The sequence below is a fragment of the Colias philodice genome, chromosome 14 (genome assembly GCF_061535455.1).
Source record: "Colias philodice isolate Cphi_HAF_F1 chromosome 14, ilColPhil1 Martin Lab GWU primary, whole genome shotgun sequence".
Taxonomy (NCBI): Eukaryota; Metazoa; Arthropoda; class Insecta; order Lepidoptera; family Pieridae; genus Colias; species Colias philodice.
Window position 1 is genome coordinate 3,963,435 of NC_143099.1, and position 17,219 is coordinate 3,980,653.

The 17,219-nt window shown below is 33.2% G+C and overlaps 3 protein-coding genes across 3 annotated transcripts in view; all 3 read right to left on the reverse strand.

Moving 5' to 3' along the window:
* Positions 1–17,219, reverse strand: part of Ctr9 (RNA polymerase-associated protein Ctr9) — a 331,471-nt gene that overhangs the window by 196,131 nt on the left and 118,121 nt on the right. The gene's annotated exons all lie outside the window — the stretch shown is intronic.
* Positions 6,206–6,718, reverse strand: LOC149482746 (microsomal glutathione S-transferase 1-like). Its single transcript, XM_089703227.1, has one exon. It carries the CDS (start codon positions 6,716–6,718, stop codon positions 6,206–6,208), a length of 513 nt encoding a protein of 170 aa, XP_089559353.1.
* Positions 7,491–7,868, reverse strand: LOC149482747 (microsomal glutathione S-transferase 1-like). The gene has a single exon (XM_089703597.1). The coding sequence runs from the start codon at positions 7,866–7,868 to the stop codon at positions 7,491–7,493; it is 378 nt and encodes a 125-aa protein (XP_089559723.1).

Consider the following 17,219-nt stretch of genomic DNA (forward strand, 5'->3'; position numbering starts at 1 on the left):
TTCTACATTACTTAGTATCAAAATATAATAATCTAAATTAAATGTAGATTAACAGTTTGAGCACACCATTATAGAATATGTACTTAAGTATTAAATTACGTTAGTTAACATAGTAACTTTACTAAAAACACGATGACTTTCTTTCGCGCTCGGTACCACAAACTAAGCATGTTTGTGGTAAGTGGCCCGCGTGACGCGTCACTTGACCCCCCGCGAGTTCCCCTCCGTTGCTATACGAAAATACATTCGTTGCTCTATTTTAGGAAAAATTTGTAATACTGTGGCCTGGGCGTTATAACACGTCCAGGGAGTTCCTGAGTGCCGATATCACCATCTTGAGGAAAAGCTTCTAATGTCGATTTAAAACTGCATACATACGAATTAACCTGTAATAAAATTGTGAAATGAGTTCAGTTTTAAATTTGAGAAATATTGATTTCTTGTATTCCACTATTCGTTGTAGTCGAATACAAAATATACCTATTTAAACAAACTTAGGTTGGCCTACAGGCAAAAGGGATCCTATCAAATGGTAAACTTGACCTTGTATCTTATAAGTAAGCATGAACGGACCTTCTGATAATTATTGAGCACCAAAGGATCATTTGAAACGCGCTACTATAAGAGCGAATATTGTCTAATAACAGTTTACATTGCACAGTATGTTCCTCTAAAAGTAGTGATTTCAAAGGTTCCGGTGTATCTTCAAATGAAAGCCGACTCCTTACTACACTTTAAAGCATTACAAAAAGAACATACTACGCCTTTACAGAAGATGATCTGTAATCAATTGTGAGGTTATAAGCAAACCCACTTTTATAATTGTCAGACCACACCACCGAATTCGTAGATTGTTTACCTCAAGTCATTAAGACTATGACGAAATCTGTCTGCAGTAAGACGGCCCTCTCGCTATTCGTCCGTTTCCAGAGACCGAATAGTTTCAATTCTTAATCTTTCATTAAACAAACTTATTAATCGTTCTTGTCTCATATAATTGTAATATTCGCGTCCCTACTCTAGTCATTGCTTATACTCATGTTCATCTTCAAGAGATCGAATAATATTATGATGCACCCTATCATTTGTCAAACGGTCTTCATATTGAGTAAAGTTTCAGATTCTCGAGATAAAATATGACTGTCGTGATCAGTAGTGAGACGTAATTCCCTCTCAGTGAGGGTTTCGGTCTCACGGGATAGTACAATATGCCGTTTGCGATCAGCTGTGAGACGTCATACCCTCTCAGTGAAGGTTTCGGTCTCACGGGATAGTAGGGGAGACCGGGTTTGGTTGTCTCACGGGTTGGTTGTCACAGCTGCAGCGGTCTTAACACAAAACTGAACTATCGAATAAGTCTGTTGAACAGCGTGGCAAGAGCGATACAGTGACAACGCTGTCCCCACTTCGCGTCAGACCGCCCCGATCTGCCGTGAGGGCCTCACACGTGTTTATTGTTTTCGCACAGATTTTTTATGATATGAGGACCGAATATGCTCCTCATAACATCACTTTTTGTGAACGAAACGACAGCGCGGTTTAATTTAATGCCAACACCATTAGAAAAAAGGATTATTATTAATTGTGAAAAAATATCATGATTTACACTATTAACACTCTTTTAACATAAAATATAAGTCTGTGAGTGTGTAAAAATAAATCCAGCTAATTACACATCAAACTTATGTTTATAATTAGGTACACGACATGAAAATATATTAATTACCAAGCAATAATAATACAGATAAGCAGTGGTGGCTCAGTGGTGAGACCTCGGACTTCGAATCGATAAGTCCGGGGTTCGAGACCAGGCGAGCGCGCAGGAAATAAATTGATTTTTCAATTTATCTGCGCATGTTGTAACATCACCACTGCTCGAACGGTGAAGGAAAACATCGTGAGGAAACCGACATGTCGAAGAATTAAAAAGTTCGATGACATGACGTGTCATCCGCCAACACGCACTTGGCCAGCGTGGTGGATTATGGCCTGTACCCTCATAGGAGGCCCGTGTCCCAGCAGTGGGAACGTATATGGGCTGATGATGATGAATAATACAGATAAATACTGAACATAAGTAGGTATAATAGATATTAAGTAGTATTAGTTAAAATATACTTTGACTGTTAGTCAAAGTTTATTTTTACTAACAACATGTAAATGAAGAAGAAATAATAATTACCAACGAACTAACCTTTTCTATAATACTTAACGCGGCACATTTTTCAAATTATCTTGCTCAACCCTGCTCAAAAATTTGAGGGTTTTGTTGGAACTTTAATATGTCAAAACTATGATATATCTAAACTACGATACAACTTGCTTGCGGAAATGCTCATTACAATTGTGAATCTAAAGAATAACTAACAACATACTATTCAATTTTATTGAGCTGATGAATATCTTTTGCCTGGAAGAAATCACCGTCGCCTAATAAATATACTGTGTATTCATATAAAACCGTTACATAATTTATTTTATCTACTTAAATAATGAAAATGATATTATATTTATAAAATATAAAACATATTATGTAAAATGATTAAAAATAAATAAATGAAGCAACTACGATTCAAAGAAAACATCTTTTTCAGTGTTAAAATGCTCTTAGCAATCCTGGATGATGAACTGTATCATGTACTCTGATCCCAGTACGGTCGGTATAGCCATAACGATAAATATTATAATCAGATAACCGCAAAGTCAAAATAAAAACATTACTTGTACAGCTGTTGTGAGTGCAAAATTTACGTTTCATTTGGAATAACATTTTTTTCGGTACTAAAACGTAGTCGTTTGTTATGTGGTTGGCTGCCCCTCCTCTCCTTCCTGAAAAATATCCTCCAAAATTTCCCGAGATACTTCCAATGATTGAACCATTGGACGTTGGACATTAACTTCAGTCAAAAATTGACGAAGCGGATGATTACTAATTTCCACTTAATCCTCGCTGCTACTATCTTTACCATCAAATCATCAATTTTCAAGTGGTGTTGTAAAAATATCAGCAGAAATCGTCTTCCAAAGGCGATATAATTTTATGAGCATTGAATCTGTGAATAACAAAATCAAAAGTTAACTGTAAATCTATAAAAAAAGCTACTTACAAATAAAATTTTATCAAAAACTACTGTTCCCAATGCACCTCAAAATAATAAAAGAATTCATCATTTTATTATTTCATTCTAAAAGTGTAATATAATACCTACCAACAAAAAACATGAATTGCTATCATTATAAAAAATAAATACCTATAAGTAACAACTTACTTTTTGTGGGAACGCATGATGGTGAAAATTCACAAAACACGAAGATTGCATTTGATATTTTTGGTTTTATGGCATTCTATTACTTTATAAATATCACTACATAGTATAAAAAAAGTCGCTTTCTCTGTCCCTATGTCCCTTTGTATACTTAAATCTTTAAAACTTCTCAACGGATTTTGATGCGGTTTTTTTAATAGATAGACTGATTCAAGAGGAAGGTTTTAGTATATAATTTATTAGGTTTTAGACAAAGCGGACGAACCCGCGGGCGGTAAGCTAGTAAATTTATAAAATACGAAGATTTTTAAAATTGTAACTAATGAACGCAATCAATATTAGATTAACTGTAGATAATGGTGTCTAGTTTTACTTAAAATAATAAACATCTACCCTCACTTTAAAAAAATGTAGTATATTTATTATTTACACGAAATATACCTTATAGGGAAGGGAAGATATGGGCTAAAGAGTTAAATAAATAACATAATTATATTTAAATTATTAATTTCCAACTGTGTATTCAGTAGTGTTAACATCTATATTGATTTGATTTTTACGAAATCTCATAGATGGCGCTGTTACAAAATTAACATTATACAACTTACATTCTTTAAACTATGTTTCTCTTCCCAAGTTACTTAAATGGCATAATTTTTATAGTGTCAATCTAGATATTGTCAAACAACATTTAGGTATATATGCGTCATTTGATTATTAATTTCCAATAGTTAACGTGTGTTTGATTTTTCTAACACTTCATAGATGGCGCTGTTTCAAATTTGTCTTTATACTGCTAAGATTCATTTAACTGTTTCTCTGCCAAAATTACGTAAATGACATAGTTTTTATTTTGTAAAGCTAGATAATAGCATGGCTTACTCGAAACCAACATTTAAACATGAGTCTTTAGATTGTACGCTGTCGTAGTACACGGAATATGTAAGAAAAATAAAGGCTCACAGCTCCTCCCCCGAAGGTGATATCATGATAATATGTTTAAACTATCCTCATCCGACCTCTTAGGAATATTCATGCAAAATTTGAAGTAAATCTATGCAGCACTTTTCGAGATTAGCTCGGTCAAACATACAGACAAACAGACAAACAGACAAACAGACAAACAGACAAACAGACAAAAATTCTAAAAACTATATTTTTGGCTTCTATATCGATTATAGATCATGGATTATGTATTCTTTTAAAAAAATATTCAATGTACAGTTTTGACTTTCCTACGATTTTATTATATGTATAGATCTTACAGACGCGCTGACAAATTTAGTCCGCCATTTCTAGTTTAGTCTACCAACTCTAAGTACCAATATTAAAACGAATGGATTATCATCACATCATCAAAACTCAGATGTAATGGAAGATCACAATAACATAGAAAATTCAGTGGGTGTTGAGAACTAAACAAACAGAAGTAACAGAGACGCGAAGAATAAAAAAAGAGGACGAATACGATAATTCGTTGATGCTTTCCCTTTTTGACGTATTGTTAGGGTACATCACCAATCTGCAAAAAACAAAACTGATGATTCCCAATTGCTGATTAAAAATGAAAAACAAATAATCGACAACAGTGGTGAAAATTTGCTGATCTTCAGTGGTAGCAGATTTACTCATTTAAAATGTATCGGTGAACAGCGTAAAGGAGAGGAGGACAGGAAAACATTATGAATGTGGATGGTGGATTGTATACAGGATGTAATCGTTAAGTATGTGCAGGCGATTATGACGTTATTATTGCAGGTATCAAAAAACTTAAAACTGATATCGAAATTACTTTACCTAATGATCAAAATGACAATAATAACTTTTTAAAAGTATAACGAGAAATATCTAAAAAATTTACTTTATACACTCCCATATCAAAAAGGGAAAATGGGACTAGTAGAAGTTAAATGTCTAATTCCGGCAAAAGACATGAATGCGGAAGATGCGGTTAAAAAAAAAATTTAATATTTGAACTACAATGCAAAAAATAACACTTTTGTCATAGATAAGAATCATGACTATTTTTTCCAAATTCAGGGACAACTAAACGTTGCAGAAGCAGAAGTCTTCTTATTTGCTGTTTGGACTGGAGTGAATCATTCGTTAAAAATAGAATATAATAAAAAAGTATGTAACGTTTAGGCAAAATAAAATGATGGACCATTATCAAGTTTTTACATAAATTGCCTACTGTCAGAATTGATTGATTCGAGACTTCAGCATTCGATGTCCATCAAGGACCCATCCTATATCATTCAAGCGATTGAAAAAAAAGAGATAAATCCAGTGCAACCGATAAAGCATCAGAATGCTAGCAAAAGATTTATTAGGTTTATCAATATAAATCTATATTATTATACATAATATGTATAATAAATCTGTAGAAGACGCGAAGACTGACATCCGCGCGGACGGAGTCGCGGGCGGAAGCTAGTCAGAAATAAATATCTTTTGTTTTCATCTGTGTATTTTTCTATTTAATAATTTTTTAACACAAACATTACATTTTTTTTATTATATACAAAATTTGTTTATCCGTTTTATTAGTTAAACTGAACAACTTTCACTAAGAAACTTAGGTCGAAAAAAATGTATAAAGTTATGCATTTTGTATGGAAAGCTTATTTTTTTTTTTATATATCGTCCAAATTTCTTTGTAAAAGTTGATCAGTTATATAAACATGAAGTTGAAGATATCAATAGAAAGTATTCGCAAATTTTGTGTACTGATAAAAAAAAATCATCCGGTGTAATTTTCACGAAAATTGTTTCAAATTGTCATTTTTGGTACTTATTACGAATATTAAATTATGCATACGAATGATTTAATTTTTAAAAATCAAGTGGAGCAACTTTCCCTTAGTACATTTGTATTATTTACATATAGGATGACAGGATGCATTTGTTTGCACTACTAGACCAAGCCCTTAAGTAATTTATAAAGCATTTCTGTAATGATAAATAACCGATACAGACATATAAAAATTGATAAAATACGAAGTTATAAGGGCCATATCGGAGATAAGAGCCGGCAGCGGCCGCGTAGCGTATCCCAAAACGACACACATTCTTGCGACGGTATATACCCTGAACAAAGTGGTTCCCAAACTGACCGGCGGGTCCGTTGTTATATACAACACTCCAACGATCCAAAAAGGTGCCAAGTTCTTCAATTCTGATAGATACGCTCTTCGTACAATATCGGTGTTCGTGAATAAACCTTTATTTACCCATGTCAAAGCTGTTAACGGGCTGAGAGCCAAAAGCTTTACGGCGAGTAAAGCGGCGTGCACCATGTATGTTTGTGTGAGCGGGGTATCCAGGGATATGGTGATTGTCTTCCCGGTATTATAGATCGGGGTCTCATTTATAAGAGCATCTCTGAATGGATTCACATATTCTATCGGGACGTCATTAATTATATTATTTATCTCCTTTGCTCCGCTCATCGCGTTAATGTACCTACATTAAAATGTCAACGTTTGACATAAATGACAACTTTGATTGACTTTTTTTGTTTATCGGTACGGTTTTTTTTTTCTTAAATGAAGTTGTTGCCATATTTACTAAGAATATTGTGTATTCTTAACAATATTTTTAATCTCTAAACTGTCGAATTTTTCACCAATAAACATACTGGATAATCCGGTCAATATGTTCTATAAAATCTTAAGCCTATAATTAGTATGAATTTTCAGCATAATAGGTAGGTATTATAAGGAAGGATGGTTAGATTTATGTAAATTATATACAAACTTAATAATATAAAATCTTACGCCGAAATTATTACTTAGTAGATAATAAATTAATATTTAGTCAAATCTCCAAGTATAAATAGAAGAGAGAACTTACGCAATATTCAAATACAGATTTACAATCTTAGCAAAGTTAAACACCTTAAATGTCAAGTGTTCTTTACGTGGAGATTTCTACGAATTTCAATTTGATTTATTCGTAGATACTTTGCATACCTTGCCCATGGTACACGTTACAATATAATTTATAAATTCATTTTCAATTTGATACTTTAACATTTTTGATTGTAAAATGATTTGAGGAAAAATCCAATACGATTATTGGAATGACAAAATTGAACATTATCACTTCTGTTGTACTACATAATATATATTCTTGGACATAATTTATATCTTTTTAAATTAAAAATACCACTAAAATGAAATAAACAGCTATCAATACTAAACAATTTATCACACAAAAGATTCAAATCGCTGATCGATATTCATACACAACACACCCTCCCATATAGCTAGTAATTGTAAATGACACAAAGAACGCTGCCTCGACTAGCATTCGAGGCAGCCTCGTGACATAGCCAAGGGCTGCAATTAGCCTTGCAATAACAAACGCTCTGAGTAACATTATAGCCGTGTTTTCATCTGGCGACGTCGTCATATACAACCCAGCTACCAACCAGAATGGAGTCAAGTTCTTCAAATCACTTATATTCGCTCGCTGTACCTTCTCTGGGTGACATACAATAGATGCCAAAGGCGCCAATGCAAGCAACTTTAGAGCTAGTATCGCAGAATAAAAAAAGTAACTCTGCATCAGGTCCGAACTTGGTCCAGAGCTTTTCATTGTACACGGAAATTTTCGTTTTTCTTTGATACTTTGATATAAATGCGTCTATCATGACAATGATAAAATATGATGGATGTGTTTGTCTCGGTTTGAAAAAGCATCGATTATAGAGTACACAAAGATCATAGAGATTGTTGCAAGTTGTATGAAGGTTGTATGCATCTTCAAACAGCCATATTTTATTTTTTCTTTACAAAATAACACCAAAATAATAAAAAGGAATTTAATACAAATTCCTAAAAAGAAAAAAAAATCTTTTTTCGGTGTGTCCTTATCGAACGTATGTTATACCTACGATACTTTACTGACTATACAAATCAAGATAGAAGAAGAAAGGTTTAAACGAGCTCCTAAAATAAGAAATTCGAATAAAAAAGGATAATAGGGATTATAATATGGGAAATTAAGTTTTCAATAGCATTTAATTTTGTAGAGCTTCTCTGTTGAATGCAGTTTGACTGCTCAATCTGGTTCACTGATTTTTGACGAACGATTCCTTTTTTTTTCGTAGACTCAGTGATTTGAAATCGAACTGAAAATTTAAAGGTTTCGTTCTTTGTTTGTTGTTGATATTGTATTTTCGTATAAAAGTGAAAAGTGGAAACTTATCTTTTTTATTAGCAGGTCCATGTTGTTATGGGTTTAATTATATTGATCATATTTTTTGTGTAGTTTTAGATGAAGTTAAATACTATTGGCTACTTTGTAATGCTATTCTTTGAACAGTCAATAAAAATGCATTAAAAAACAGAAAAAATTGGCATAATTTTGCGATACATCTAAATATTATTAAATTCTGGTGAAGCGGAAATAACATTAAATAGAATACAAACTGACCCAAATTTATAGAAGTTGACTCATTGTTACATCAAAGGAGAAAAAGTTGGCGGTCATTTTCAAAGCAATTTCCTTCATAATGAAGATATTTTAGCTTCTCCAAAAAACAAGTTGCCTAAGTTGTTTTGCAAGGCAAATCGGGCTTTTCGCGATGCTGAGCCACGAAACTTCTAAACGAAATCATAATTGAGTTGTTATAAAAATACTCCTTTATACTTATGAAAGATTATCTTGAAATTCATTTTCAGGTGCCGCAAACCTTATTTAATGAGCTGCGAAAACGTGCGCAGTTTGTTTTTTGTTATTACAGATTTATTCTATAGTTGGTATGTATGTAATTGGTAAGCTTGTAACGTAAGTAACTCTACATTTTTACATCGGTAAAATTTTAGTTCATTATTATAGTGAAGGTTACAGATTCAATTCCTGATGGACAACTGAGAAAAATTCAATATGGCGAAAAAGAAAATTAATTCCTACCAATAAAGTAATATTTAGTTCATTATACTCAAGGACATAATAATATTATAATGCAATACATAAAAACTTATTTTAATTTAGCAATTAGGGGTTTTATATTTTTCATTAAAACCATTACCATAATGAAATGTATATTTTCCCCTGCAAATATTGATTGTATAGTTCGAACAGGGATTCGAACCACGTTTCGAAGGCACCTTCAATATGTAAACGTAAGTCTGAACTCGGAGCCTGCGAGATGACGGCGACAGGGACGTAGACAAATGGGGCATAATACAAGTCACCCTGTCCATTCTCCAGTTATATTTCACGAAGCAAACCCTCACGCCTCTCCTTGATTGCAACAAAACAAAATGGCCTGTGAAAATTTATGTCTGCACGCTCTACAGCGTTTGCTGGAATTTCATTTTAGTTTTAGTTAAACTGTATGCTCATAACAAGTTACATCGCGGTATTTTGATGAAATTTTTGAACCATAAATTGTGAGCAATGCTATATCAATGCTAAATAAGTATGTATTCTTGAGCTGTAGTCCTTGATATTAATTATGTAAGAATTCTTGAGCTGTAGCCCTTGGAGTCTGTTATAAAACCTTATAAGAGAATTTATACCAGATTTCGTAAATACATATGTATTAAATTGAGACGTCAAGAGGATCAAGCTCGACACGGCTCTAAGCATTACCGATGTCCATCACTGGTATAAAGGTGCTGATTTAATTAAATATATATTCATAATACAGGTCTTCCAACCTTAGCTTATACTTGTTACATTTTAATGATGATGATGTAGACACTGTATCACACGCATAGTATTTTGTATGTAGATAATAATGAAAAAATTGATGCTTTTCAAAGGTATACCGTATTATATTGTACTTGATTTAGAGCTAATGCGTAGTCAATCAGGTATCTGATAAATAAAAATTTCGTCTGCATCGTGAGTAATCATAGTCGCAAAAGGCTTGACCGATTTTTATCCATTTTTGTTTGTCTGAGTCTGAGAATATAACCTTAAGTGATAACGGTGTTCTGCCAGAATACTTTCTTGCTGGTCAGCTAGTTTTTATATAAAATACTGATGATATACATAAATAACTTTTGCGAAATTTTTCAGCCATCCGCTCAAACAACCAATATTTCCTCACGGGTCGTTGAATTTTGACACTACTGTGTTAATACCGTATAGTATATTATTTTGTAGCAAAACATAGCAAAATGAATCATTTCTTGATACAGAAACTGAATATTACGGTATCAAATAGTCAAACTAATTGTTTGCGTAATAGCGGTCGACCGCATATCGTCAAGCATACCCTTAATAATTAAAGTTTATGCTTCGGTAGATTATTATCCTACTCCTATACTATAACTTCGGAGGCAGAGATTAAAATCTCCTTTATATAAGTGTTTAACGAATAAGTATGTAAATTGGAAAACTAATATTTAAAAGTGCGACTAAAGAGCGACCATTCGCAACTACTATTGAATACATTTTATTTAAATTCAAACGCAATTTAGTTTTATAAAATCTTTAAAAAGCTTTTGGCATGTAGCAATGAATTCTGTAAATACTATTTAAGAAGAAAAATAAGCAGTTAACCATTCACTATTTAAATTTTACTTGATGTATGTACATATTATGAAAATTAATTAATTAAATTTAACCTGTAGAAAAGTAAAATTATTCAGATTCTATAGTGGTAAAATACTACGAGAATTATAAAATATAAAACCAAAGTAATTTGCTGGCTATTTGTTTTACCGCTTTTAATCTAAATGAAATATATCATCAAATTCCAATCCCTAATTTGATAAAACTTACCTAATCAAAATTCCCTTCCGTAGTTTTTATTGGAACTTCCAATCGTTTTATTACTCTTAAAACAATGGCTACAATGTTATAATTTATTGTAAACTAGCTTTCCGCCCGCGGCTTCGCCCGCGTTTTCAAAGAAAAACCCGTTCCCGTAGGATTTCCTGGATAAAACCTATCCTATGTCCTTTCTCGGGTATCAAAATATATCTATACCAAATTTCATGCAAATTGGTTCATTGGTTAAGGCGTGATTGAGTAACAGACAGACAGACAGACAGAGTTACTTTCACATTTATAATATTAGTATGGATGTACGCTTGGAATATTGTATGAAATGAACTGTATTTAACCGTTATGGTTGAACCGAAGTCTGACATTTACCTAGATGATATTTTGGATAAGTATGATAAGACTAGGGATGTAACGATACCGATACCGATACCGATATATCGGCCGATATATCGGCAAGCCGATATATCGGTATCGCCGATAATAAATCAACCGATACCGATATTTTTTTATTAAATTCTTTCTTTTCTTTTATGTTTTTGCATTGTATTCATTCATATTGTTTTATTTCTGTTTCTGTAATAGTGTTAAGGAAGAGCGGAACCTCCTGACACAAGCATTTTATTTGCTTACTAGGAGTGTTCCAATCACAAATTTGTTTATGTAAAGGAAAGAAATACATCATTTTGAATTTTTTTAATTTTTAACGTGATAACGTTTGTAAAATCGTTTTAGTCGGGTGACATGTTCATAAACTTGTGTCACACCAAATTACGAGAGAGAGACGGACCGATCTCCCGTTTCATCTCGAGCGCTGCCACTGCATTATGTTATCACGTAAACATCTCGATCGTAAACCTACTTTACAAACAACCAATTTTTTTGATATCAAATAATTCAAAAATCCGCGCCCAATGAACGATGCGGGAGGCCGCCCGCGCGTGCGCACTTTGTTTTCTGAAAAAACTCTACCAATTATTAGTAAACTTTTATTAGGTACTGATTGTATGTGTATTACTTAAAGTTTAACTGACTTCGTAAAATAATAATACTAAAATAAATGGTTTTGTTGTTTTTTGATTTGGCATTTTTATTAAACGATTAACAGTTGTCTCTGTTAAATGTTGGTAACTTTTTATGCATAATTCACTATTTATTTTTCTACCAAGCCATCGATATCGGTATCGGTATCGGTATCGCCGATACATTACTACAAATATCGGTATCGGTATCGTATCGGCAAAATCATGTATCGTTACATCCCTAGATAAGACCATGAACCATACAGAAAGTGATCACTTGAATTTATAATTCACAATTTAAAATATTGCTGTAATTTGGTATTTAGTGTTTTGTAGCATTCAAATGTTAAAACAAATTATATTGCTGTAAACCAAAATTAATACTCGAATAATTAAACAAAACAATTGCCTATATTCAAGCAATTTTACAAGTATTTCCTACAAAACTAAATTAATTTATATACAAGTAATTGACCGCGTTGGGGCTGGCATCTCAACGGTTTGCGGTTATGTCAGCGCGACGTCGGAATCAGACAATTATCTTGTTCATTGATTGCGAGGATCGCGGTAAATGGCTAATGGATGTCGATTACATTAGTTTATTAATGTTATATAATGCATTTGTGGTATTGAAAGAGATTTTATTTAGTTTAAAGTTCCCTTATTATATTATTTTTTGAAGTGAAACTTCTTAAGGCCCGTTGAGAGTAAAATTTCAAGGTCGCGTCATGGCAATACCGTCACGTCAGGGAGTAAGACGACGATTTTAGTATCTTTGAATCCAATGCCAAAAAAGTTTCACTTCTGACACGCTCTTTTTGTATTTATTATGTAAAAGATTAATATAAATAACATACTAGGTGATACAGAATACAGTTATATAATAAAGTCTGACTGAAAGTCTTTGTTTGGACAAGTTTTGATAGGTACGGTAGAGAATCGTAGAGCAACTGTTATCGACTTGCAGTGCAAGTATTATTGATTATTATTTAAGCAAGTTTTCTCTTTGTTTCCTCTTTTTATTTTACTACTGAATTATAAAGGATGTAAAAGTATACATATATTTATCCTATATGTATTCTATCCTTCTGAAAACAGTTACTCGTAAAATACCCTATTGTGTGTTTAGACCACACAATTACATATATTGTATTATTTCTTATAAGTAAGTATGAATATCAAAAATTACAGAGAATTGAGAGCTATGGTCTTATGACATGTAAGGGTCCAAGAATTTCATTACGAGCCGTCGAGAGAATGAAGAATGCCTTCGGAATTCATTGATTAATAGTTCAGGGGAACTCTTTACGTATGTAAGTATCGATGATGATAAAATCTAGTCCATTTTCATACCTTTGAGTTTATGAATGTACAATGCAAACGGAATACTAATACCTACTGCTAGACTACAAGCCGGCATAGGAAAAAAATATGGGTCAAATGTACCACCAGGGGACATATCTAGAACGATAGAAGAGCATAAAATAATAAGATTCATCACTATGCCGTCACTTGTAAGCTGTCCAACTGAGTGCAGATGAGAATTCAAAAGTACAGGTAGACTCGGTAAATTTTGGTCATATATTTTTGTACGGCATTCTTAACCATCGATAGATCCATTAAAAATAATAAGAAACCGCTCAGTGCCGTACAAAAATGGTGGTCCACAAAGTCGGAATTTTTATTTAATTTCCGAGAGTTACCGGGGGTAAATTTGGTCATTTGACCATGTACGGCATCTGTGTCATACTATTTCTATAATGCTTTTAATCCATTATTCCGCAACGCCGTACAAAAATCATGGGGACAAGGGGGAAAAATGGAAAGTTGCAATCCCCTCTCTTTCCCCACTCCAGGGGGTCATTTGACTAAGTACGGCTTCGGTTCCAAAACATTATGTAGCACTCAAAAGTACTATTAGAAGCAATGCCGTCAAAAAATAATTGTTCTTTTAAATGTATACCAATAATATCTTAATTTCATCGAATTCTTGATATAAAGAGCTGTAAGGTCATTTGACCCTGTACGGGAACTTTTTTTTAACATGATATTGTAAAATTCAATTGTTGTATAGTATTGCCGTTCAAAAGAAACCGTTCTAAAAAAAGTTATAGAGAAATGCAAAAACTGAAATTTTGTAAAAGTTTAAACATCGTAGATTAATGAAATATAATAGTTTTCTACACTTATTCGTTGTTTTAAATAGTATAAACATAGATAAATTAGGAAAAAACGATGCCGTACATTTTTGTGCAGACCACATCTTTTAGGCTGATAAAAGCGACGAAAGCTACAATTTTAAGGGTGCTTTATGGCCATCTGATACAGTACGGCATTAACATATTTTTACCCGACTACGGCAAAGCAAAAGGAGGGTTATGATTTTGACAGGTCATGTATGTATGTTCATCTATTCCCTCGTAACTTCTAAACTACTTATCAGAATTCGACAAATGATATATCATTAGAAGCGTCTGAATTGTTCACTGGATAACCAGCGACCAGCTAGCTAAAGGCTATATGGGGTTTCACAAAATCTAATGTGGCGCCCTCTAGCGGACAAAACATACAGAGTAAAAAAATAAAGTTAAGATAAATATGCCGTGTTTGGTATCATTTGAAAGCGCTTTACTTGTACATTTTGAATATGCATATATTACTAGCATTTGCTTGTGACTTTACCTGTATTCATGGGCTGATTGCATATAATTCACATCTTTTCGTTCATAGCTTTTTTATTAGTTCATCAATTTAACGGAGTCCATTCCACCTGACTCCGACTTTCCAAGGTGATAATTAACCACCTCGAGCTTCTTAATATTAATGTATATTTATATTTTATTATCAAAATATAAAGCAAACATTTCGTTATATGGATTTTTTTCTTTTTCAGATTTTTACCCTTTGAACCAACGAAAATGTACGGCACATGAAAAAATATTATCTATGCATAAAATACCTTAAAAATAAATTTATTTCGTGTTGTGTCAAATGACCCCCTGGAGTGGTGAAAGAGAGGGGATTGCAACTCTCGATTTTTTCTCCTTGTCCCCATGATTTTTGTACGGCGTTGCGGAATAATGGATTAAAAGCAGTATAGAAATAGTACGACACAGATGCCGTACATGGTCAAATGACCAAATTTACCCCCGGTAACTCTCGAAAATTAAATAAAAATTCCGACTTTGTGGACCACCATTTTTGTACGGCACTGAGCGGTTTCTTATTATTTTTAATGGATCTATCGATGGTTAAGAATGCCGTACAAAAATATATGACCAAAATTTACCGAGTCTACCTGTACTTTTGAATTCTCATCTGCACTCAGTTGGACAGCTTACAAGTGACGGCATAGTGATGAATCTTATTATTTTATGCTCTTCTATCGTTCTAGATATGTCCCCTGGTGGTTCAATTGACCCATATTTTTTTCCTATGCCGGCTTGTAGTCTATGCTCTTAATAGGAACAATGAAAAATGGGTTAGTAACTATTGCAAACCTAAGCATTGAATAACGCAACGTTTCTAAACCTGTTGACTTACATTTTATTCTATTACAAACCACTACTTGTATCACTTGTATTTTTTGCGTGGTACGTTCATAAACTTTTTCCATCGCCCTTATCATTTAACAGTTTTAGTATTCGCAATAAAGCATTTCCTTTCCCTTACACTTTTGTACCAAACTTTATCAAAACCAGTTCGACTATTTATTTTACCACCTACTAAGAAACTTAGAAAGCAGTACCACAGTATTACCATTATTTCCTACAGTAGTGCGACGAATGTACTTGTGCAGAGAAACGGAGGGGAATTGGCGGGGGTCGGGCGACGCGGGCCGCGTAAAGCAAACACGCTTAGTTTGCTTTACCTAGCGCGAAAAGATGACGCAGTCGTATTTTTTGTGTAATAATTTTATTATACATAGGTACTTACATATTCTATTATGGCGCGCACAAACTGTTCGGTTTACGGATGTAAATCTACATTGAAATCCCAGAAGGAAACAATATTTCAGAAAGATTGTATTAATTGTATCTGTTGAATTAAAATCAAAGCTATGTATATATGTTGTCCTCATTATTTTCTAATCAGATTGTACATCCCAATGCGAATGCATTACTTAGTTAAATGTTATAATATACAATTAAGAACATCCAAAAATAAAGTGTCCACGTAAATAATATTTAGCAGTGCAATATCTGCAATTATATATTTATGAACAAATAATTACATCAGATTTAATAATCGCAATTATTTTGAATGTACATATGAATAAAGATTTCATCATAATATTAATAATCACAATTGTTTTATTTCCCATTTGTTGCAACCCTAGCGTATTTTCGTGTGGCAGCGTCATTACCTACGCTGGCGGCGGCATCGCGCGACATCAAAGGCGATTCCTTACTGTAGGAAATAATGGTAATACTGTGGCAGTACCTACTGCTTGTTCATTTCAACTATTGAATACGCGTAAAAGCTGCATGAATTGAACATACAGTCAACATTGAGCACCAGAAAAGAAACGAAATTTGACAGGACCAACGAGTCATCAAAGTGATTGCTTCACTGTGATCCCAATGGAAAAATATTAAAAAGGTACTCTAACCAAACAAAGATAAACGTTCTGTTATTGAGGCTTCAAAATTCATTTGAACTGTCGTTTATAAACAAAACATCAAGTTCAGACCAATAAATCTGTAGCTGTTTCGATTACTGCCGCGTTTTCACCTACGTATATCTAAAAACGATGGGGTCAATAAAATTTATCTGAGCTATAAATTTTTACACCTTCTGGCTTCGCTGATTTCAAACGTTCAACTTCAAGCTCCATTGGGGACGGGAAATCCTTATAAATCAAACTGGTAATATTATGAACGCTTTTAAATTTCAAACGCTTAGACGCTGTCGTTAGCTCTGATAAAATTTTTAATATTATAAATCACGACCTCACTTGTCTAGCGCTGCTTTTCTTTGTGAAAATTTGCGACGGCTAATACCGCCTTGGCTCGATACTAGACACCTTTCTTGATGTTAGAACAAAAATTTACAGTTAAATATCATGCTTGAATACTTATAGGAACTGTTTTTTTTTCTATTTGGCTGGAAAAAATGATATTTCAACAAAACAAGATGATTCAAATTTCTTTCATGAAACAAAGAAGTAGGTACAGAATAA

What these genes read in the sequence shown, in the direction of transcription:
- LOC149482747 (XM_089703597.1), bottom strand. Translation starts at nt 7,868, where the DNA reads ATGAAAAGCTCTGGACCAAGTTCGGACCTGATGCAGAGTTACTTTTTT.
- LOC149482746 (XM_089703227.1), bottom strand. Translation starts at nt 6,718, where the DNA reads ATGAGCGGAGCAAAGGAGATAAATAATATAATTAATGACGTCCCGATA.